Raw genomic sequence first — 23,902 nt, 5'->3', positions numbered from 1 at the left:
GGGGCAAAAAAAAGCAACCGCAACAACACTCCAGCTTGTAGATCGAGTGCTGTTTTTCATCATTTGTTGCCTCTTCTAATTCTTCTCAGCCCTCCGTGTTATTGGTCTCATCTTAATTCTGGCTCTGCCACCAAACGTGGGCAGCCTCTTCATTATTGTCAACGACGCTGATTCTTTGCTCTCCTCGACAGTGTCTGGTGGAAAAAGGCTGAATGGAGCACAAGAAAAAAAAAAATTGAGGAGTTTTAATTAGAAACCTGGGTGGGGCTTGTTTGTATTTGATTGGTCATCGGCTCATATTTCTTGGCCTCGGGCATTAGCTTATTCAGTTTTTCTGCACATTTTATTTCCTCCTTGTTTTCTTTGATGCAGCATGTGTACTTTTATTATTTCTCCCTTGTGATTACTGACTGAAACTACTCCAGCAAATAGATATGAGAAATCCACTGTCATCTCATTGGATGCTTTGATTTCTCGGTTGTCACTCACACACCATAGGTCCGGTCTACAGGAACCATTACTTCCTCCCTCTTCCGAGCCCAGGACCGACTTATCTGAGGAGATGAACTCCGACTGTCCGTCTCGCTATCGAAACCTCGAGCGAGCGGCGGTCAGACCCCTTTTCGCTTCATCTGCCAGTAAATTGCTGGCGAGCGCCACCTCCATCTCCACCTCCAGCGCTGTGACTGCCCCAACCCAACCCCCCCCCCCCCCCCCCCACGCCCGCCCTCAAATTTCAACCGATGACCCCAAAATAAATAAATAAATATGTACAGCGCGTTAAGAAAAATGCCTCCGTCGGCTCTTTTCTCCCCCCCCTCCTCTCCTCCCTCACTCTGTCAGCACAGGCAGCAGAGTCTGGGAGGACAGAAATGGCTTTTTGAGTGACAGAGGACGGCCGCGCAGTTTGCCGCAGCCGGAGGAAGGACGGAGGAGGGGAGGAAGGAGGCGGAGACGGATGATAATGGCGGCGGCCGCTGGCCGTGATTGTCAACGCAGCCACTTCTTGTCTCTCACCTGCCATCTGTCCTGTGGAGAGCGCTCGGCGCAAAAGAACGCAGCTGTAAAGTCACACAGGTTCAGGAAAAAAAACCAACCCCCAAAAACCCAGAATGTTTCTCGTGTTTCTTGTCGGAATGTTTTCGCATCACTATGGATTAGCTATTTATTTTTAATGAACCTTCCGACCCCACTCTCCCCCTCAGGGTGAGGCGAGAGTTTGGGAAGCTACTAAAAGCCTGCAGTAAACAATGATCGGAGGCACTTTCACGCTTATGTCCGTTTGTGCCAAACGACTCCCCTGCAACCACGAGGAGAACTCTCGTTTTTTCAGCCGTCGTCCGTCTGCGCTCGCCGCTCTCGGTTTTTTTCAGACGTACAAACGAGACTCCAGCTGCGCTCCGTCCAGCTCCCCCTCATTGGCCAGCCTGTAATGTTCTTGTCAACAGCAGTTGTCTGCGCCGCTGAAAGGTCAACCCTTCCTGCCGCTTGGTCGCTGCACTTGCAGTTTTGCTCAAATACTGTAAATTCCTCAGGCTTGATTTGAAGAAAAACGTGGCAGGTGAGTAAAAAGGCCAGCGCTTTAAATAACTCTTTATCATCCGTCATCCCTGGCGGCAAAACTTATCGACAACCAATCAGAAAGCAGCGCTGGACAGGCAACGATGTCCTTTTTTTTCTCCCCCCCCCCCCCCTTGCTTGTTTCTGTACTCTCCTCGTCGCGTGCTCTTCAAAAGCTCTTCAAAGACACCACAGCGAGCTTACCATTAGCCCGCAGCGGCACTTAATCCTGTGTGCGCCAGGAGGATGAAGTGACTGGTGCATTGACAGCACTGGAGATGTTAAGCTGGGACACACTGCATTGATTGGTTTGGGGGTAGGGGCTGCGGACTCCAACACCATGTTAAAAAGAACGGAAGAAAGCCATTCAGCAAATTACCAAATGTCCCTTTAAAAAAATATGCCAATATTTTCAGTGTGAAAAATCATTTGTTCATCCTTGAACCAAAAAAAAAATCCACACTGCATCCAAAATGTGTATTTTCTTCTGTAATGCTTTGCCATGAAATGAAATGGGGGAAAAAAAGCAAAATACATTATGTTGACATGGTGGAGGCGCTGTGTTGACCTTAGAATTATACTGTACTTAAAAGTGGCCATTGGCGCAAAGCAGTGCCAATTCCAAGATATCACATTCGACAAGAATCCCTGCAGTTGAAGTAGCGCGTGTGTGATCATAAAAACACATCGTCACTTTCCTTTATTTCTCGCCGCTGCGCCGCTCGGCGATTGCAAAAAACGACGGCGGCCCCGCGTGCGAATGGATCCGTCGTTCCCGAAAGGAGGTGATGTTGCTTAATGCCCCGCTGCCGTCACCGCGGCCGCCTGCTGAAAGCGCTCAGCGCGGCTTTAACTGCTTCTCACAAAGCGCTGACCCGCCCGGGGCTGCGATTCGAAGATTTGGACTCTTTTACCGCTCACCGCTTCCCAATAACCCTGGGGGGGCCTTGAGCAGCGGGACGCCGCAGCCAAGATGCAGTGGCCGCCTCTGGGAAGCCAAGTGAAAAACGCTCCGGCAGCCAAATGGCCGCCCGTTCCGATGCGTTCAGCCACAATTATTTTGCTTTTTGTGTCGAGGTTTCCACTCGGATCTGTACCGTTGTGTCAGAAATGAAGTGGAGGAGGGGAAAAAAACAGTTTGGCAGCAATATCTTTCACAGAGCCATGACATTTGTTTCTAACAGCCTGCTCAATAATGCAGGGCCCCTTCAATTTGTGTTTTCCCACCTGGACCTCGCACCGACTAGTTTAAGGGAATTACACATTACTAATATTACAAATGTAGCTCAATAGCCATCGATCGGCGCACCGTGTGCCCCCCCCATCCTAAAAATGAGATGGATTGCAGTTATTGCTGCTATTGATTTTAATAACCAGGACGTCGAGTCCCCAACGTTCTCACTCCGCTGCCACCTCACCGTGCCTGGCGGGGGCCTCACGTGTGCGCTCACCTGGATAGCTCAGGATCTATAAAGCAATTAAACTACAGGTTTAGCATGGGTAGTTTGGCTGATTCCTGCTTTTTTTTGGTGGGGAGAATGTTGGTGTGGGGGGGGGGTCTGCAAAAGTTCTCTGATTCCATAGGTTTAATGATATGTCCACCTCGCCGTACATCAAACCTGGCCGACCGTGGAGTTGATTTAATGGGAGATTAGAGAACTAACTGGGTTAATGGATTCAAATGGGAGCTCCACGCAAGGTGCAGTGTGTTAGATGTTGGATCAAGCCTCCCTCCAAGCGCTATCGATCCATCGGGCCCTGGATAGAGAGAGAGCCGAGCGAGAGGGCGAGCGAGCGGGCGATATTAAATCTTGTCAGTCATTACATGGCCACAGGTCTTGCATTACTCAATGTCACTGACCCTTTCACTGTGTTGGGACTTGTCGAGCCCCCGCGGTGTCCAATTGTCGCGCGCGTGTTGTGGCTTCAGGGTCCGAATGACAGAGAAGCGAGGGACGGTAAAGGTCAGCGAGCATTGCGGAGGCTCGCGGTGCTCCAGCCAGGTTTCCACTTGAAACTTCAATATGACAGACCCACCTCAAACAATGGAGGATAAAACTGAGAGTCATTTGTTCCCCTGAATGCCTTGTTTTCACGCAGCAGCAGTTCAAAACTATCTCTACTCCCAAGCTGGACCCCTCAGAGCCAAAGTCCCCCTGTATCACTTCTTGATATCTAGGTTGATGTTCTTGTCACAATAATCATTTTAGCAAGACTTCCCAAGGCTTTCATAATTTAAATATTTATATACAGGTTTGGACTTAAAGATGTTTTCAAGATACCATATTTTTTCCTGATTTAGCACATAATAGTAGAATATTCATTTTGATAAAATACCAGGCAAAGAAGTTTAGATGTGTACAGTTCATGAAATGTAGTGGTCCAGTTTCAACAAAGAATAGTAAAAACCAGAGGACAAGTTACAATAATTATTCCAGTCACTAATTAATCTTGGCCAAACGGCAATAGAGGTTTATCTGCTTGGAAATTCTAAAGCATAGTCCTCCCCCCTGCATGTTTCCCTGCTTTCTCCAGAATTCCCCTGCCACACTGGGAGCCAAATAGATTGATTTGAGCTTGAGAGACAAGCGATGCCAGGATAAAATAATAACACACTCAGAAAGACAAGAGGACAGAACGCTGCCAGGATGATTTGTTTCCCTGCCTGCCTCCCAAGGGCGTTAGGTGTCCGACTGGTCCGCCTCCTCCCCCATTAACCCTCTCCACCCGCCTCTCCTTCCTCCACCTGGTTTGCCGGAACACCGATTGCGCCACAAACGTCACTTACGTATTGATAGAAAGGGGAAAAACTCATTAATGGGCGGCGGGCAGGTTTAATGATGGGGATCATGCTTGTTTGCCTGACCGTTAATGGTCGCGGATGTTCGAAAAGCGCCTTGACTTTTCTCGCACGCCCGCCGCCGACGGACAGCCGGCCGCCGTTGACAGTGATGCATGGGACCTCCCGAGTGTCATTGATCACCCGGCAAGAGTCAGGTCTACACACGTGTGTGTGTGTAGACACCTAAACACAAACAGTCCTCTGCCTGTTGTGTAGCCATTGTTTTGAAGCCAACAGTGGCTTTTTTTCCCTCTTTCAACAAACAAGAAGTGTGAAACCCCCCCTGAGCAATTATTTGATTGTGAAAATCTTTATTATAATGGAGAACAATTCAATCCAGGCTTGAAAGTTTCCCTTTAATTTTTAAAACAAATCATCGATTGCACTGCAAAACTACGTTCTGTTCCCGCTAGTTTCTTGTCCTTGTCCTTTCAAGTGGGAAATTGTCACACAACAGTGACAAACCAAGAGTTGTGTATTAACATTTGGGACGTAATGTGACGAATGACAGAGAATGCAGGTCCAAGGACGAGCTTTCCTTTTGTCTTCCGATTTTAACGGCATCGCCCGCCATTCCATCATCATGTTTTGTGCGCCGTATTTAAACTGCACCCCTCTCGACCGCCCTCCCCCACCCACTCTCCATCCTCACGGGCTTAACTCGATCCTCATCTGACAAATAGCCGCCCGTCCTGACCTCGTGCTCCGGTGGTTAATGAACCAACCTAGTTTGGAATCGGTCGGCGCCAGAGGTTTTTGGCTTGCCGCCTGGGGCTTAGCCGCGCGGCGAGCTCACCGAAAGCAGGGGACGTTGGGTAAAAAATCCTCCGACCTCAGGTACCATGCTGGCCTAGACAGAGCTAAGCTTCCTCTCGTGTCACCTTGTTATTTTTCTTCTTCTTCTTCCTCTTCTTCCTGTTTTTGACATGTCATGCAAAAAACAAACCAACAAGCAAACAAAGATGACTCGGGAGGTCAGCTGCTTTCAGAGCTTCAACAATCAGCAGGTCACACAGCTCTAAAAATCTCTCACTTTTTCCTCCTTTGTTTTTCCAGTCCGCGGTAGATGTTTAAAGATGAAGAAGATGGGTCAATCGTTCATCGCGGACGTCAATAAAAAGCAGCATCCGTTTTACTGGCTGTGCCTCTAACGCCGGTCGATGTTTAGTGACCTGTTTCGGCCTCGCTGGCCCGCTCTGCGTATGTAACGAGGCCAGCGCCGGTCATCGGGTCGCTGGCTCACCTTTGCTAACCCACCACCACCACCACCACAACCCGGCCGCATCTCTTCCGCCCCCTACCTGAGAGTTCTTCCTTTTATTTCTTGTCTTTATTTTATTTATATTTTGTAAATCTCAGGCTCTCTTCCACGCTGTTCACACCTCGGCCTGATCTATATGTGTAACATCAAGGGATCGATGGTAATTCATGCGTTTATTACCCCACTACCAGCTCTCACTCTCTTTTTTCTTTTTTTTTTTAGATAGGTAAAAAAACAGAGTGATCTATAATTATAGATTCTTCCTGGAAGTGATTTGCCTTTTTCCTCTTTTGGTTTCGACAGCATTGACATGTACGGCACATTTAGTCATTTCACACCCGGACAGACCTCTACGTCATCGGGGAGTGACGCAGCTTTTTAAAAGAAGGCCAGCCTTTTGTGGTCTGTGGTCTTTTTCTAATTTTCTATCTGAAAAATATAAAGTTAATACTCAAATGGAGAACACTTGCCAACTGGATGGACTCAGCACTCATCGGTCTTGCGTGGACGCTGTGCTTTACTGGGTTCCATTAACAGGAGTTTATGGACCTTAGTAATGGTTGTGGCATCAATATTGGGTTGTCCAAAGAGTTAAGAAGTGAGAGACTGTTGCTGCTGTTGTTTTGCCATGTGTGAAGTGAACTGGTCACGTGAACCTGTATGTCTGTGTAAATGTGGAAAAAGTGTTTCCATGACCCTTTTTTAATATACCTCTTTATCAATACATCAGAAAAACTTCCTCATGAGAGCAGCAAAACCTTTGTGATATTTAAGGGGTTTATCGTAGTTTAGGTGTTTCCATGACCAGTTTTATATGGCGATATTTCGATTTCGCGCAATTCTACTAGGAGTCATGGAAAGAAAGCGCATGCTTTCTTGAGCACGTGCAACAATGGGTGTCACGTCTCGTCTGGCCGTTGAATCGTTTAGCCGGGCCGCCACTATAACAGTGTATTTATCACAAGCGCGTTATCGCCCTCGGCTTGTCTGTCGTCGTTCCAGACATTTTTAATTCAGATTTTTAATTTAGCTCCGATTAATTATCTCTTCCCGCCTGCTCAAGGTATCGATCCCCGGCTGATCGAAGTCGTAAAAATGTGCGACTCGCTGCAGGTGTCTGTGTGTGTATGTATGTGTGTGTATGTGTATGTGTGAGGAAGTTTTGACTCCCACCTCTCCCCCCAGAGATGAAAGCTATGCTTCGTATTGCAGCGCTATTATCATGTAGAGCAGAGGGACATCCAGTTCTTCACTGGGGGGGAAAGACAGGAAATTCTGCAACAAAGGTGCTAGAATCAAACGTTCATGTGAAGATAACACCCAAAATTCAACAGATCGCACACTCTCGAATCTCACTTTGGCCACCTGACACGATGTAATGATGATCCTCGAATTTTACTGATTCCATTGTCTTTTGAGCCACAGTTTTATTTGGGCTTTTCCGCACACAAAACATGGAGTGAAAGTGGGGGATACTGGCGTATGGTTTTGGTGATTGGTGATCTTGAACTTGTGTGAGGAGGGGCCAAAAGTGCACATTTGAAGGAATGTTGTACAATCCCTACGAGGCGTCAGACGGGAGCCACATTGAGAGATGATGGACCTCGCGTCTGACCGAGCTTCGCTTAACCCCCCCCACCCAAATGGAGTTTTCACGCTAGAGCGATCTGTCGGCACTCAGCTTCTCCTCCTCTTTTCTTCCCCCGGAGCTTCTCGTGCGGAGGAAGCCGCCTCTTTTCATCTGGCAATAATGACTCCGAATCAAGTACGCATCGATTTTTGTTAAGTGAATGGAGGAGATTCCCGCATATAAATGAAGGTATAGAGATTATCTGATGGTGCCCCCCACCCCCCACCCCTCCCGCCACTTTACGGGCCAATCAGCAGAGGCTTAAGATCCTCTCGTTCAGAGGGCTGATCTCTCTCTGCCTGGCGAGTGAGGGGTGTGCACAAAGGGTTGCGCACGGCTCGACACCTTGCGCGTCGCTCCTTCAATCTTCTCCCAAGGCTCCCCCTTTTTTTTTTTTTTTCTTTTGATAAATGGCTTATTCTGCAGGACGAGCAAAAGGACTGCAGGAGAGAGAGAGATGGAGAGAGAGAGAGAGAGAGAGAGATACAGAGAGAGAGAGAAAGTGAGCGACTCAATTCTGTATTTCTTCCCCGGTGTCGGACTTTGTTTGTGTCTCCCCGCCGTGTTATTTGTTTTCGCTGTGAGTCAGTGAGATGATAGAATAGTAAGGCAAGACGCGGAGCGAGCAGAAACACACACACACAAACACGCATACATACACAGTGCTACCAGTACTGCTCTCCGTGATAGGAGGCTGTTTCTGGCACCCGTTCTGGCAAACCCTTAAAAATGTTAAAAAATTAGATAATCACGTAATTAAATAATTCATGCAGAGAAAGCAGGCAAGTTCAAGGCCACACACACAGAGCATTCGAAAGTGTGCTTTGCAAAAAAAATAAAAATAAAATAATAATAATTGCAGTTCAAGTAATCGTGCCGCGGTCGGACCCACGCAAACTTGAAATCTGGGCCGAAAGGTGCGATCGCGGTAATTCGGAACGTGCGATAAAAGGGCGATTGGACAGGCGGCAGGGTCGCCGTCGGCGGTGATTGAAAGCCGCGCTGACTGACAGACTCATCTCCTCGGCGCTCTGCATTATGGATGTCGCTCGCTCGCTCAGGCTCGCAGACCAGAGCCTGGACGTGCATAAAGACCCAAATTAAGTCTGGGAGCCGGCAGAGCCTCAGCTCCCTTTTCACCGTCGCTCCATTTAGGCTTTTTCTTTCCCTCCACGTCTTTGAATTGGTTTGGTTTGGTGTAGATGCAGCGAGGGGAGGGGAAAAGATTAAAAACAGAAAGGAAATCCCATCGCTCGCCAGTTTTTAAATTGCTGGCCTACTGTGTTCTTTCATTTTCTCCGAGCCGCTGGTTTCGCTGCACCTTGGCGGGTCACCTACCATAGACTCCTTTACGGAAAAAAATAAAATAAAAATCTCACTCTCAAACAGCTAAGTGAATTAAATCTGCTGCGGTTTTGAAAAAAACGCCCTTGGGCCTGGTTTCACTTCAGCGCTACCAAATGGCTTTGTCTTTTGCGCTCTTGAACGATGGTGCCAGTGTGTTTTGTGTCCGCACATACACACATCTGCTGCTTTTGAGCCAGTGTGTGTTATTCCTCCTCTTTTTCTTTCTCTGCCCCCCCCCCCCCCCCCCCCGCCCCCCCACCAACCGGCCCCCGTCCACCGTGTCGACACAATCCCAGCGTTTATGAGATTACTCGAGCCCATTTGTGTTCCGGCGGGAGCCATCTTGGCTCGGAGGAGGCCTCCGCTGGGAACCATCTGGGCTCCACTCGCAGCGCTTTCCAGCCCGCCTCCCCTGTCCTCCTCCTCCCTCGCGTTGTGACCGCGGCTATTTACTTTTGAGGAAGCAGGGACTCGGATCTCGCGGGCAACCGGGTAGGAGGTGGAGGTGGGGGATTGAACATCCGTGGATTCACGTAGACTCGTCGGATTCGAAGGAAACGGCGTCGGCGGCGACTCTCGCGCGCAGTTTTCATGCTTTCGATTATTTCTTTGAGTCGTTTTCGGGATTAATGACAATAATGATGGTGATACTTTTTAAATTAATGATAATGCAACCCCCCACCACACACACACAAACACGCAATGTCCCAGATATCAAAGCAGCAGCATGTTAGTAAGGTGTTGCTGAAAAGCAGGATGATAATTAAAAACAAATATTAAAATGAATTTATGGTCGAAACATTAAGCTATACACTAGTGTCCCTGTATTACATCTCTTCATTTTTCCCCCAGACTTTATGAGTGATTTTCCTCAATCTGCGTGAATCAGTAAAGCAGCATATTTAGCCCTCTGGTTACAGCCCCCTGCTAAAATAAAAAACAATACTGTCGGTTTTAGCTTCTCGCTGAAACAGTTGCTCTGTTTGGTAATAATAAATAATATTTTAAAAAATTACTCCCTCAGAGGACGCAGCGAACGTCAAGCTGGCAGTGCCCCTAATGACATCACACAGAAGGGTTTTAGCACACAGACGCCAACAGAAGTGTCGGCGGACTCGTCTCACCTCCAGACTGGCAGGACTGAGAAAACATTGGCAGTCATTTTTCCACCATAAAGGACAATTAAAGGGCAATTGTAATGAGGCTGTTTCAGGTTCACCTGCGTGACTCTATAACCCTTAAAATGAAGGCCTCACCAGGCTGCGCTTATCTGATTTTACCAGAAGAACAATTCACCTTCTGTGAATTAATTTGTGCACTTCACGAGCCCCTTTCATCTTGTCTCTGCTTCCTGTTCCTTTGGGTCACAAAAACAATCCGATTAAATCACTTATTTCACGTCACGTCTCGGACACACACTGAGGCGTTTTGCAAATGTGGCAGTGATTGTGTTTTTCCATCAGCGTGGCCTTGTTAGGGCTGTTCACTGCGACGCGGCGACCGAGGAATGTGGTGTCGCCGGCGGCGACCTGATTTCCCTCCGCATAAGGTCGGCCGTAGGTGGCAAATGAAGTTCCTTTCTATAAATGGGCTGAGATGACGGCGGGCTCATTTGTTCCGTCGCGGCGGAAGGAGCGCGACACCGCGATTGCTGATTCCGGCAATTTTCATTCTCGTCACACTTGGCGCATCTTCACTTCCATCTCGTCCTTCCGGGACGCTCGCGTGTTTTCTTGGCTGAGGCCTTTTTAATTGATCTGACCCGTCGTCTCGTGGCCGCAGCAGCTGCAGAGAGAGAAATTCATTTTTTTTTTTTTTTTCCCATGGTTTAACACCAACAACAGAAATACACATTTGTTTTAAAGTCGTCCTTGAAATTTGATGTTTGAAATTAAATTTCCTTCTCTAATTGTCATCCACTGATATGGTAACAAATAACCTCTGCAAATTTGCAGCTAACAGTCCATTTCTTTGCTCTAAGTTTCACCTTTTTTCATTTATTTGTCTATGTGTTTCCTCTGGAGCCTGCCTCAGCGGCGGTCCTGGTGGCGAAGTGGGCTGCAGCCGCTCCGTCCTCTCTTCGGCGCTCGCCCACTTCCCCCGTTTGACATTTGGGAAGGCCGGCGTGGCGCTAATAGCCTGGTTGCGTAACGGCTCCTGCGCTCACAGACAAAAGCGAGCTAAAAAACGGGGTTGAGTGTTTGACACGGCAGCAGAGAGAGAAAGAGAGAAGTTCGGGCAGGGTCGCGGTCGGGCCGACATTTACTCTTTGCGTGTTTGTTGTTTGTCGACTCCAGGATTCTTTGTTCATCACGCGCAGCAAACGCACAAATCAGTCGTTTTCCTGTGGCGACTTTTTGTGCTCCGTAGCGGGGAGGGAGAAAAACCCCCCTGATGCATTTATTAATAATAAAAGCCGTTTTACTGCAGTTAGGAACATGGCCGAGCAGTTTTTCCAACTTAATTCCGCTCAGATTTCCCTGGTGGTCGCCGCCGCGAGTCTTAATCGCCCGGCTGCTCTCTATCTCCTCGCCACACCTGCCCTCTCACTTTCCCGCTGACTGAGGCGTTAAGACTTGGAAGGGAGAGTAGAAAAAAAAAAAAAAAAAAAAATCAATTGATCCCCGCTGCCGCCTCCCCGACTCGTCCATCACTTATGAAACAAAATGTAATGAATAGATAATTAGCCTGAATAGGCAGAATTTGGTTAAAGTCCGTCGTGGGAAATGTTGCGAGATCTTTTTTTCTTTTCCGACGGCGTCAGCAGGGCCGCACATTCCTGCTGGCCTCAATTTGTTAACTTAAGGGAGTTGCGACTTGCGTATGCGTGGCTAATTGAAAATGATTTACGTGGCAAAGGGAGAAAAAAAAGTGCGCGTGTGAGTAAAGGGGGTGGGATGTTTAGTCTTAATTAACGTTGAAGTGCGGTCCTCAAATTAATTTGAAGCCACTTCCACTTCCTGTGCGTGGCCGCGGGACCGCGTGCACACTTTTATTGTTTGCGACATAAACCGCAGAGATTATTTTGCGTCTTAAACCGAGAGTGTCGCTCACTTCAGAGCAAGAGGAGAAGTTGGGCTCAACAAATATGAAAATTCCTTCACTGAGGTTTTTGTCTCAAAGTTGTTGCCGTCGTTTTTGGTGGACAATTCACGCTGAAATCTGGGTTTAAAACTGCTAGAGAGCAGTGATGTGCTATCTGTGTGTGTGTGTGTGTGTGTGACTGAGTGTGAGTGTGTGTGTGTGTGCGTGTATGCAGGCTGCCAGATCAATATTGAGCATATAGGGCTGCATTGATGTGTCTATTTAAAAAGAGTGGTGTGTCCTCGCTGGGCCAACTCCCTCGCCACACACACACACACACACACACACACATACACACACCCTGCCTCCCTCCCTCCCTCTCTTCATTGCTGGAATGAAATCTCCGACCTAATTTGCTGTACAGTGTATTAACCCGCCTCTTCCCCCCCCCCCCTCTCTCTGTTTCCAGGTGGAGGTGGAGGTGGAGAGCATGGACAAGGCGGGCAACTTCATCGGCTGGCTGCACATCGACGGCGTCAACCTGTCGGTGGCGCTGGTGGAGAACGCGCTGTCCAAGGTCCACTTCACGGCAGAGCGCAGCGCCTACTACAAGACGCTGGTCACGGCGGAGGAGGCGTGTCGGCAGCGGAAGGAGAAGGTAGGAGGGCCGCGAGATAACTCAAAGTGTCTAAAGCTGTCCGGGTGGAGCGTGTGATTGGCCGCGCGTACGCGCACGCGCACGCGCACGCACACACGCACGCACGCACACACGCACGCACGCCCTGGCTGCTCGGTTTATTCCCTTCTTCCACTCAAACCAAGCCGGTCGACTCCTTAAAGGTCTAGTGTGTAACATTTCTAAGGAAGCCCGCCTGGCACTCTGCAATTCGTGCTTCATGCACCGCTGTCAGCTGGGCTTCCTTAAAAAATGGCGGCGCAAGATGGCAGCTAACTAGCAAGACCCTGACTGCTCTATGTATATTCTGATATATATGAACCGTCCTGAGGGTAGGAAAACCAAATTACTTTTATTGTACTGTGAGTGTACACTTTTATTGATGGATTTGTGGGCGGTATATTAAGCTTTTACCAATATAAAAATGATAAATCAAGCCAAGTTTTACACACTGGACCATTCAGTAATCCAACTTTATTAAAAGCCCTTTTTTCACCTTAACAGATTAAAAGGCATTACACACACACACACACACACACACAACCAACGTTTAAAGGCCAGTCTTTCTCGCACCTCTTCTCTTCTCTTTCGATTTCTCTCTTTTCCCGCCCTCGTCAAAGACATTTCAGCGCAGCCGGCCTGCCGCAGGTTGTTGGAAGCGTGAACTCTGACCTCCGTTGGCAAAAAACCCAGCAGTAGCAGCTTCTGTGTAGCCGCAGTGATGTGCAGAAAAGCCAGAGAATATCCGCGGAACTGGACTTTATGCCTCCCCACCCCCTGAAATTTTCCTCCATGGGCGTCGTTTTGATGGATGACGGCTTCTCCCGCGCCGATCCCAATCAGGCCCCGCCCCTCGCTCCACCAGTCAGGTCCTGCCAGATGCACGGAGAGCCCGACCAGCTGTCGCCCTCGCCCACTTCCTTTCCTCCTCCTCCTCTCACTTCCTACTTTGTATCCACTTCCCCTCCATCCACGTCCGACTCTTCAGAAGACCAAAAAAAAGAAAGAAGAAGGAGAAGAACCCGCCTCCTCCTCACATATATAAAAGTGATGTATTGCCGGAGCGAGGAGGAACAACGGGCCGCGTTCCTCACCGCCTCCTTCAGTGAATCGATCACGTTCTTTTCCGTCTCCTCCTCAAAAATCTCCCCTGCGAATGGAGACCACCTGTCACGGAGTTACAGGGGGAAGAAAATGGAATTGGGCTATTTCAGCGGAGGGCTGCAACGATTAGTCGCCGTAACCGATTACGATGCTCATCTGTACCTGCAGTGCAGGACTGAGAGCTGAGGGTGGCAGTGTCGCTCGTTGTTTACATCCTGCAAAAAACCGAGAAGAAGAACGGCTTCTTCTCTGAAAAGCCTTGAAAACTCTGACCCCATGTTTCTGAAGGTTAGGAATATTTCGTAGAAAATAAAATAAAAGTTTACAAATGAAATGAGGATGGATATTTCGTAGATGTTTTTCGAATGACATGCTTATTTGTTAATTAATCATCAGCCTATGGCGCAAGTACATCATAGTTTTTTTCACGTCGGAAAATCAAGGAACAAGCTAGCTTAGCGAATGATAGTTTACTTAGGTAAATGCTACTTTACGGCAATAATTAGTGAATTACAGCCCCTGCCAATACTAACCTTTATACTGAATTGTAACACTCTTTCACTTATCACTTATCAACTGAGTTATTTAGGGCATATTAATTCGATATGATGTGTGTCATTATTTTTGATATATTGGTTTAAAAATGTGTTGTCAGAGTTCAACAGTATAACATAGGTGAGAAGATTTAAGCAAGTTAGGTTAAACACAAGCCCAAAATAAGAGGTGAAAATAAAGATAATCGCGACTAATCGAAAAAATAATCGATAGATTAGTCGACAACTAAAACAATCGTTAGTTGCAGCCCTATCGCAGCGATGGCGCGAGCATGCCGACCCTGTCGTGTTCAATCCAATCTGACGACAGCGGCGAAGGGAAGGGAAGCCGAGTCCCGACACCTCGGTAGATTCCGCTGGCCGCTTCCTGCCCTCGCCGCAGCGTCAGAACCGATCGGCCACGACCGCAGGCCCGGCGGAGGACAGGCGACAGGAGGGGGCGGAGCCGTGGGGGGAGGGCGGCGAAACGCGCAGCACGTGAGAGCGAATGCAAAAAAAGCGCACGAGCAGGAAGCCCGAGCGAGGTGGGATTCTCGCCCTAATTAACCCTCGGGGAGCATCGCGAGGGGAAGAAAGCTGATGTCTTGGCAGGTTGGGTTTTTTTTTTTCTTCTCCTCTTTTCCCTTAGCCTTCTTTTTTCCCCTTGCTTTTGAAGTCACGCCTCGTCTTTGTCAGCGCGCACGCTGAGCGGAGGTGGAGCTTGATTACCCCCCTTACACACACACACACACACACACACACACCAACCCAACCCCACTTCTCCCTCCTCGCAGCTGCACACCCAGTGGTGCCCCCACGCGCTCTCATTAAGATCATCAAGTGAGGTTTTTATTGTTTCTTTCCTCGGTGGTCCAGCGGAGACCCCGGAAACAACCAGAGGGATTTTTTTCTCCTTTCTTTTGTGCAGCGGTGAAACTGCTTAGTCGGAGCGACTTCCAAGTAAATGAGACCAGCGGGAGAGATGATTTTGTTCTGAGCGAACATAATCATGTTGTGGTTTCGTGCTTTATAATGCCCTTTAAAAAAAAGGGGGGGGCGGAAAGGTCCTTCCTTCCTTTCAGAATTTTTGATCCATTTTCCAGCAGCTGCCTTCCCAGTCGGAGCCCCTCGCAGTCAAACGATTCTTTATTGAAATCTCTTAAATGCGGTTCGCCGTGTCTCCCTCCGGCTGACGGTCGCGACCGCTGCGGTTTGTAAAAACATTTGCTTGTGCATAAGTTATAGAGTTCAATGAAATGATCGAAAATGTGAATGATATAATTGCAGAGAAAGATTATTCTTGGAAAAAAAAACAAAAAAAAAACTAGTATACAGCGAACAGTCTGCCAATCTGATGACTCTTGTTATTGTTATTATTGCTTCTAAAGGTATCTTTGGAAGAGAGGAACGACCTGCTAGTAGTTAGCGGTCCAGTTCTGAAATCAACCCTCTCCAATAACCAGAGTGGTTTTTCTGTTGAGCAAGCATTTTTTTTCTCTGTTTCTTGAATTACATAACCTTCATACTCAGCCATAGTTGGAGATTTGGCCAGAGGTTCAGTGAAAACAGACAGGACTCTCCTGTCACCAGTGCCCCTGGACCCCCCCCCCCCCCCCCCCAGTTTTCTCACATCGTTACCCTTCAGCCCGCTTCATCCTTCGCTCTTCTTTCATTATTCATTATCGCTTTCTCAGATGACCTGTGGCCGCGCCCTCTGCTGCTGAAGCAGCAGAGGACTCTTCTCCACCGCTGCAGCCCCGACCCGAGGCATCTGACTTGTTGGTACCGTTTTAAATGAGGTAAAAAAAAAAAAACAGAAGAAGAAAAGATGGGAAAACTCCTCCTCCTCCTCCAGGACTTGGTTTGTCCTCTTTTTGTCTGTAGAATCCAGAGTTGCAAGTCCCGCTGATTCGACTCTCGACTCACCAGAGTCTAATTTCAAGGCGTGAGTCACTCCAACCAAGCTGATGCTGGGAGGCGCGTCATGCCAAATTAAAAAAAAACAAAACAAACAAAAACAAATAATGACACGTCACAATTCCGAGGCTTTGCGAGTAGAGCCTGTGACACCCAGAGCCGACCTCCTCGGCACCCCCGACCGGCCGACTGTTATCGCCAGGGTTCGCTGCTGGTGGGCGCCGTGGCCGCGAGCGTTGCGTTTTCTGGTCCGTCCATCTGTCCGTCCATCTGTCCCTCCCTCGTTATCGCAATATCTGCGCGACGGCTCCTCGGGGGGGAACATTTCTCTCCCACATTTTCTATATTTTCAATTTTTTTTTAGCTGATTCGAATCTGCTGGTGGTAGGGAGGAAGGGATAACAGTCGAATGCATGGCCAAATGTTTTGTTCCCTGGCCTGGAGTTCTTCTGCGAGCAGCCAACTGGCTCTGCGAGAATGAGAAGAACCTCGCGGCTGTAGCTCAGCGAGTAGAACTACCAGCAGTGATTTGTCATTCATTCCGGCTGGATTTTTTTTCCCAGCGGAATTGACTTGTGGCTGGTCGGCACGTCGCACACCTGGCTAAGCACGAACACGCTGCGGTCGAATCTCGGTAATTGGGCCTTTTCAGCGGCGCAAACAGCCTGGTGGTGTCTGATGACGGCCTGCAGGAACCAGTTCTCCTCACTGGGTGGGTGGGAGGTGGAGGTTGGTCGTGCCTCATATCGTAGTGTTGTTTTTCTTGGTCTGCTCCTAGCGGTGATGAGCAGTGACAGAAACTTCAATTTGAGCCCAGTCCGTCACCGACTTCATCCCAAAGTTTCACCTTTTTCCGTTTTGTCGCTGCTTCACCTCAACCGTTTCAGTGTTAGCAGCACGACTGTCCTTGCAAACAAACCCCAAATCATTACTGCCGCTACTTTTTTCCCCCCTCCTCCCCCATGCATAATTGCACGATGCCTTGCGGAAAATTGATTCCCAGGAGCGTTCAGCGAAGGCAGGAGGATCTGATGCACGTGTGTTGTTGCTGCAGCAACGCAATCTAATTTATCAAGCAGAATATGATTTTTGAAGCGGAAGAAGCAGAAAAAAAAAACACCCAGGTCCAGCGGTAGCAATTGATTGCTCATTAACGGCTAAACGGCGGCAATTCCACCTTAGAGTGAAATTACACTTTTGTTTTCTTAGTGAAAGCAAACAAAAAAAGCCTCACTTGGGGAGGACGTTCGTCTGAAGTGCCGTGGCAAAGGTCGGAAAATTCACAGAGCGAGCGATTCGGGGATCTGTTTGACGCCGCGCTTTCGCATTTTACTCCGTTTCAACTTCACACACACACACACACAGAGACAGACAGACAGACACACACACACTCCCTCTCTCCCACACAATAAAAAGTCTGTTTCATCCTCCGGCTTCCTGGTCACTTTGAAAAATGGAGCTTCTGTGGCCTGCGAGCAGATGAAAGCCACTTCGTGACGAACGGAGTCAGGTAATGGCAGGAAGCGTTTCTTTGATAACGTGTCATTACTAAAGTCTCCCTCAAAGCGCCCCCCCCCACCACCTCTTTATTTGTTTCAAATAATTTGCTCCATCCGGTTGTGGGTGTGTGTGGGGCTCGCTCCCCTCACCGCAGGTTTCAAATGTTCAGAGAGAAGCAGCGGCGATCCCTTTATAATATTTCCTCACACGGCTCGGCTCATTTAAACTCCCTCCATGGCTCCCGGAACTATTTTGGCCGTGGTCTGTAGCCGGCCGGCACTTTTTAAATGGCTAAACTCGAGATAAGGAGGAAGTGGAGGCGCTTTGTCTGGTCACATAGTGCCAACTCCGGGAAATAAAATGCCCTGTCCGTGATTTAATGAGTCTGGACTTCTTCTGCTGGAGACTTTGAGGAAACGCACGCCGCATGCATCCTGCACGCCATGTGTCCTGCACGTCATGCATAATGCAGGTGTCGAGAGATCAGAGAAGTGCTGAGTCGCTGTAACCAGTGTCACGGCAGCAGCTCGGACCGGCCAGCGGTCATGTGACTTGCCCTGTGAAGCTCCTGCCATTAGCCGAACTACTGCGGAGTTATGTTGTTGGGAGTCTCTCACCCCCGATGGTGACATCGGGAAGATTTTCGCGAAAAGAAGTGATATTTCTAAAACTTTGACAAAGTGCAATTGCGATTTTCAGGCGTTTCCATTGAATGGTGTGAAGTGAAGAAGCTGAAATTCTCGTAAAATCTCATCCTGCTAGAGACGCCACTTTGAGGAGGATGGAAGTACAAAACATTTTGCTTTTTGGAGCAGCTATTTCAGTTGTTTGCTGTCAAGAATCTTTGTGATATTTTTCTCTTCCAAACATACATAACGTGCCATTTTCACCTGAAGTGAACTGGTCATGTGACCCCGTACATCATGTCCGCTGATGTATAAATGCGAAAGTGTCTCCATGACACTTTTGCGATATACCTATATATTGATACTTCTGATAAACCACCTCATGAGAGCGTCAAAACCTTTTAGTGATATTTGAGAGTTGTTTCCAAGTTCAGTTGTTTCCCTGACCAGTTTTTTTTAATTGCGATATTTAGGTTTTGGTTAGGTTTCTAGGGGTAATGGAAACACAGCATATATTTGCTGTGTTATGCCTGCTTTTAGCTGAATGTGGAACATCAAGAGTCTTAAAAAATGCAAGATTGGCCCTTTTTTTTAATTGAAATGTTCAACATGTCGTCAGCACAGTAATTAGATAAGGCCACATCTTAGTTATTTCTTTGTTTCTGGCAGTTGCTGTCGCGTTGGCTCACCGCAACGCTGCCGTAGCTGTGAGGAGTGGCGAGCACGTTAGTGCAATTTGATGAGTCATGGCGCCGCAGTGCCGCAGCTCTCCCCACTTTGGTCAAATCCTCTTTCTTTGTGTGTCCGAGACACCGGGAGCGGCGGCCATTTATCTGCTGCTGCGGTCTGAACCTGGACACCCGCCGTTCGTTTTGGCATTTTGTGTGCCGGCCGGCTGGCACCGCCGTAGATGATGGGGTCAAACTCCCCACACCCGGCCCCCCTTCCCACGAAGAAACATGATTTAATAACAGAACACAGCGGGGCTTAAGCATGGCCTCTGTGGCGGAGGGGGCCGAGCGGCAGCGTGTCCCAGTCTTAAGCTGATAATAACAAATGTGGCTAACGCAGCGGAGCCTCTTTTTTAAGTTCATTTAACGCCAAAGACGTTTCAATGCATTGGTCTCTGGATTCCATACGACTGTGTCTTTGCTTTGCACAAGCCTGGGACCACAATGATGTGTAGAAGTCGCCTCTCTGAACTATGTACTATTTGCCACTATTACGTGCAAGTCTGCTAAGTACTGCCAATTATGCAGTACAGAGAAGTACTTCGCGTGAATGTTACAGGTGTGTGCATGTGTCATACACACATATGCAGGAGATTGCAATGAGACGCCTTCTCGCCTTCTCTCTTTGTTTGTGTTCATCGAAAAAAAATTTTTTTAGGGAAATCTTGGTAATACTTGGTAGACTAATCTTATTTCTTTTTTTTAAATAATCGCCCTGCCTTACATGAAATGTAAGGTAATGAACATAAAAAAAGGATTTGTGTAGAAGATGCCCAGTCCATCTATAAACCCAGCTGCTGCTACTGTGCAGCAGCGACAATGACGACGACGACAGCAACTTTCTGAGGCTTTTTGCCGTCGTTTTTGACAATGGCGGCGGTGGTTTGGCGTCGGCATGTGCGACGAGGACAGCGGGACCACAGCGAGGGGACATCGCTGCCCGCAGGGCGGCCACGATGCGTGAGGTGACCCGTGCGCGACCTCTCGTCTCCGGGGGGAAAAATAGACGAGCGCTGCGCTGATGTCACTGGGCGCCGTTTTGCGTGCTGCCCCTGCCTGCGTCTTTGTCTTTTTTTCTTTTTTCCTCGTCGACAATATTTGCGCACGCGCTGTCCGGGGCTGTGTACCATTTTCTTTCCCTTTGTCCGACACACTTGCGCTGTTTGCGCGCCTCTTTCTGCATTGCACAGGTTCGCTGCGGCCGCCCTCTCTTCCCTCCCTCTCCTCAGCTGTGCGCGCACAAAGGGAAGCGGCGGCCGTACAAAAGCAAAGAGCTGACGGGGACTTTTTCTCTCTCTCTCTCTCTCTCTGTCTCTCTCTCTCTCTCATCCCCCCCACACCCACCGTACGTCTCCAAGATTACATAATGCGATTCCCAGCGCAGGCACACACACATGGTTGCAGATGGAGGGATGCGCAGACACACACACACACACCATGCTGTCTTTTCCCTGTTTACTCATACATGCTTTCAGCATGTGCGCAGCGACAATACAAATACAGATGTACACGCCCCGCCCCCCTCCCCAACCCCCACCTCCTCGGGATGGGAAGGCCGGACCCTCAGTTTTCCCTGAGGCACAGAGACAGAAGAAGAGATCAGCGGACTCTCTGGTGTGTGTGTGTGTGTGTGTGTGTGTGTGTGTGTGTGTGTGTGTGTGTGTGTGTGTGTGTGTGTGTGTGTGTGTGTGTGTGTGTGTGCGCGCGCGTGTGTGCGCGCGTGTGTGTGTGTGTGTGTGCGTGTGCGTGCGTGCGTGCATGTGTGTCTTTCTCCCGACTTTTCCCCCCCACGTTTCCGAGCTGCGGACTCAGCAGTCTGTCGTCTCCACTCGCCGTCTCCCCCAATGCGCATGCAAACCTTATTTATTTTTTAATACTGTTTTTTTTCTCTCTATTTTGCTCTCTTACCCCCCGCCCCCGGTCTGACGCTGATGCGTTTGCGCGCACAAACCTGCAAAAGTGGCACGTGAAGCGAGTCTTTCAAAGGCAAATAAGCTTGTTTTTTTTTTTCTTCTTTTTTTTTTTTTTTTTAAAGAAAAAAAGCAGGCGAGGAGGCAGGCGCGCTCGCTGAGGCGAGGCCGCCTCAGCAGTCTCACCTTCCGCCCGCTAAATTATATATGAATGGGAGTCGCAGGATTAGACACGCTGACTTTGAAAATGTCGTCTGAAAAATGCATCCAGTCACAAGGACGTGGTGGGGACAGTGACGAGGAGCGCGCACGCCCGCGCACACACACAAGCTGATGAATTCTACTTGATGAAGCATAAAAACAGGAAGTCGGCCTCTTTTGTTTGCAGCAGCAGCAGCAGCAGCAGCTCAGCAGTTAAACTGCTGCTGCCGTTGATTTGTGATATACGTGAGGCTGCGTGCACGTTCGCTCGCTGTGTCTTTTTTTTTTCTTCTTCTTCTTCGTCCTTGGCCTTGCCCCCCCCCCCCCCGAGGTCACATGCATGATGATTCTGGCAGGAAGTGGGGGCTGCAGGGGGGACAGGTTCAAGGTTTCCTCCTCCGGCTCATCAGCCACCGCGGGGGCGGGGAGGAAAACTCCCGCCCAGCAGTCCTCCCTCCATCTCCCTCCGTCTGTGGGAAACGGGTGGGTGAGGCCGACGGGGGAGGGGGAGGGTGAGAAGGAGGTGAGAGGCTGGCAAGAGAGAGAGGGAGGGAGGGAGGGGGGTAGAGAGAGAGAGAGTGTGATGCGGTATGACACAGTGCGCTGCGTTACGGCTGATTAGCGCGTCCTCGGCTCCGCCACCCGCAGGAGGGAAAACAGACACACCCCCTCCCGCTTCTCCCCCTTTCGCCCCTCTTCTCCTCCCCCCTTCCTCTTAATGTGGGGGGCTTCCTATTCCTCCTCCCCCCTCCCCTCCCTGCCCCACTTTCCTTCCCCATCAAAGCCAACGAAAGTGAGTGTGAAGGACACGCACTGACTGTCGAGTTGAGCTCGCATATTATTTGTTCTCCTCCTTTTTTTTCTTATCTCCCCCCTCCTCTTCCTCTTCCTCTTCCTCCCCCCGCCCCCACCCCTCCCACACCCCCCTCTGGTTTGTCCCTTCTGGGACACTGTAAGAAGACACTTTTCCACTCGGCTTGCCTGCTGCTGACCGGTTGTGGCAGACTGCGTCCTACCTCCAGCACCCTGTGTGTGTGTGTGTGTGTGTGTGTGTGTGTGTGTGTGTGTGTGTGTGTGTGTGTGTGTGTGTGTGTGTGTGTGTGTGTGTGTGTGTGTGTGTGTGTGTGTGAAAACAGGCTGTGGCTGTGGACACTTTTGACCCCTGGACTGCAGAACTGCATGGAATATTTACTTTTATCATTATTATTATTATTATTATTATTATTATTATTATTATTATGGCTACTTTTCCTGTTTTCCTGTTGCTGCAAAGGCTGCTGCTTCCTCCTGCAGCTGTCAATGAATCCAGGTCATGTATTGGGAGTATACGGTGAAATAGACGTCGTCCACGTCAAGCAGGACGTCCTCCACATTGCTCTCGCTCGAAGCAATGTGGAGGACAGTTTTCAAACCATGACATCTTCCGCTCTGCTTGGATGACCTTTGACCCGTGCTTGACCCACCTCCCCCTCCCTGCAGAAAACGAGAAGCAGCGTCACCCGCGCACACTCGTTTTAGTGCACCTGCTCGGAGCCACACTCTGCTCCCTTTAATGTGGGTCGCTGACACAGTCGCTGCCCCCCCCCGCCCCACCCCGCCATGCCCCACCCCCTCCTCCCCCTCCTCACTGCCGCACTGCTGCTGTCATATGAAAACCTGGATATTTGTTTCCCCAGGGCACCATTTAAATGTTCATGTTGCTCCTGTTCTCCTCCCATCCTACCCACCCGACACGCGTGCACGCACACACACACACACACACACACACACACTCTCACACACACACACACACACACACACACACACACACACACACACACACTCATACATAACGAGTCCTGCTTCTTTATTAGGCATTAGCTGGACCTCTGACACGACCTCCTCCTCTTCTTCCTCTTCCTCCATCTCGTCCTTCTCTTCTTCCTCTTCTCAGCCTGCCCTTCCTCCTCCACCTCTTCCTCTTCCTCCTCCTCATCTTCCTCTTCTTCCTCCAACTCATCTTCATCTTCCTCTTCCTCCTCCACCTCTTCCTCCTCCTCATCTTCCTCTTCTTCCTCCTCCTCATCTTCCTCTTCCTCCTCCTCTACTCCCAGGGCTCCTCTGAGTCTGGGGTCTCGGCAGGGTGTAGCTGCAGCCTCCTCTGGGCTCTTTATTACCTGCCCCCAGACAGAGTCGTCCACCCGCTTGGTCTTGGTTGAGCAGCCAATTCCATTCCTAAGTGCATTTGCTTCTTTCCGTCCATCCATCTCCCGCCGCCGCCTCTTTTATTCACCGGCTTTTCTTAAGTTACTCCCCCACCACCACCACCCACCGACTCGACCGGAGCGCTCAGCATTTTCTACCTCCGCTCGTTCATTTGCTCCTGCTTCACTACCTTCATCCCATAATCCCCCATTTTTCTTTTTTCCCATCATCCCGTCTTTAATTCAACTTCTCTCTCTTTCTGCCGCCCCTTCCCCCCACGGCTGAATTAGGCATTTTATTTATTATTCCCCTCTTACCTTGCATGCTGGCTAATGCTTTCTGTGTGTGAGGAGAATGCAAAGTGCAATGATTCAAAGAGGCAGTTTTTTCCTCCTCCTCCCTCTCCTCCCCCCACTGTCCCTGTCAGAGTAGTCTCTCTCTCTCTCTCTCTCTCTCTCTCTCTCTCGCCCTACCAAGGGCAGGCACATAAGGAAGAGGGTAGGATGCCTGTGGGACTGAACAATAGCCAGGTACTATATGTTGCCCTATATTCTCGTGTGCAATTTGCATTTTCCTGTGGCTGTGATGCGGTTTTCCCCGCCTCCTTCCCGGGTCACATGAGCCCAGAGTGTTTGTTTGATTTATTTATTTATTTATTTATTTTTAACTCTCCTTCGACAAAAGTGGCGTTGGTGATCTTTTCCGCAGACGTTGACACCGTGCAGTCCGGTTCGGCGCCGTAAAACATCTGGCCTCCCTCCTCCAACCACAACCCCCCCAGTTAAGTTATAGACACGGATGGCTTCCCCCAACCGCTTTGTGAGAGGACAGTCAATATGTTTGTTAAGCCTTCAGA

The 23,902-nt window shown here is 49.2% G+C and overlaps 1 protein-coding gene across 1 annotated transcript in view; it reads left to right on the top strand.

Moving 5' to 3' along the window:
- Positions 1-23,902, top strand: part of snd1 (staphylococcal nuclease and tudor domain containing 1) — a 158,418-nt gene that overhangs the window by 93,295 nt on the left and 41,221 nt on the right. Inside the window, exon 17 of the mRNA XM_076030099.1 lies at positions 12,134-12,322. Coding sequence (XP_075886214.1) covers positions 12,134-12,322 — 189 coding nt within the window. The remainder of the gene's footprint in view (positions 1-12,133; positions 12,323-23,902) is intronic.

Source organism: Nelusetta ayraudi, unplaced genomic scaffold, assembly GCF_046127955.1.
Source record: "Nelusetta ayraudi isolate G7.1 ecotype Tasmania unplaced genomic scaffold, CSIRO-AGI_Nayr_v1 ptg000027l, whole genome shotgun sequence".
NCBI classification, from domain to species: domain Eukaryota; kingdom Metazoa; phylum Chordata; class Actinopteri; order Tetraodontiformes; family Monacanthidae; genus Nelusetta; species Nelusetta ayraudi.
The sequence above is the reverse complement of the archived record's forward strand: the minus strand, read 5'-3'. Positions and strand labels throughout refer to the sequence as shown.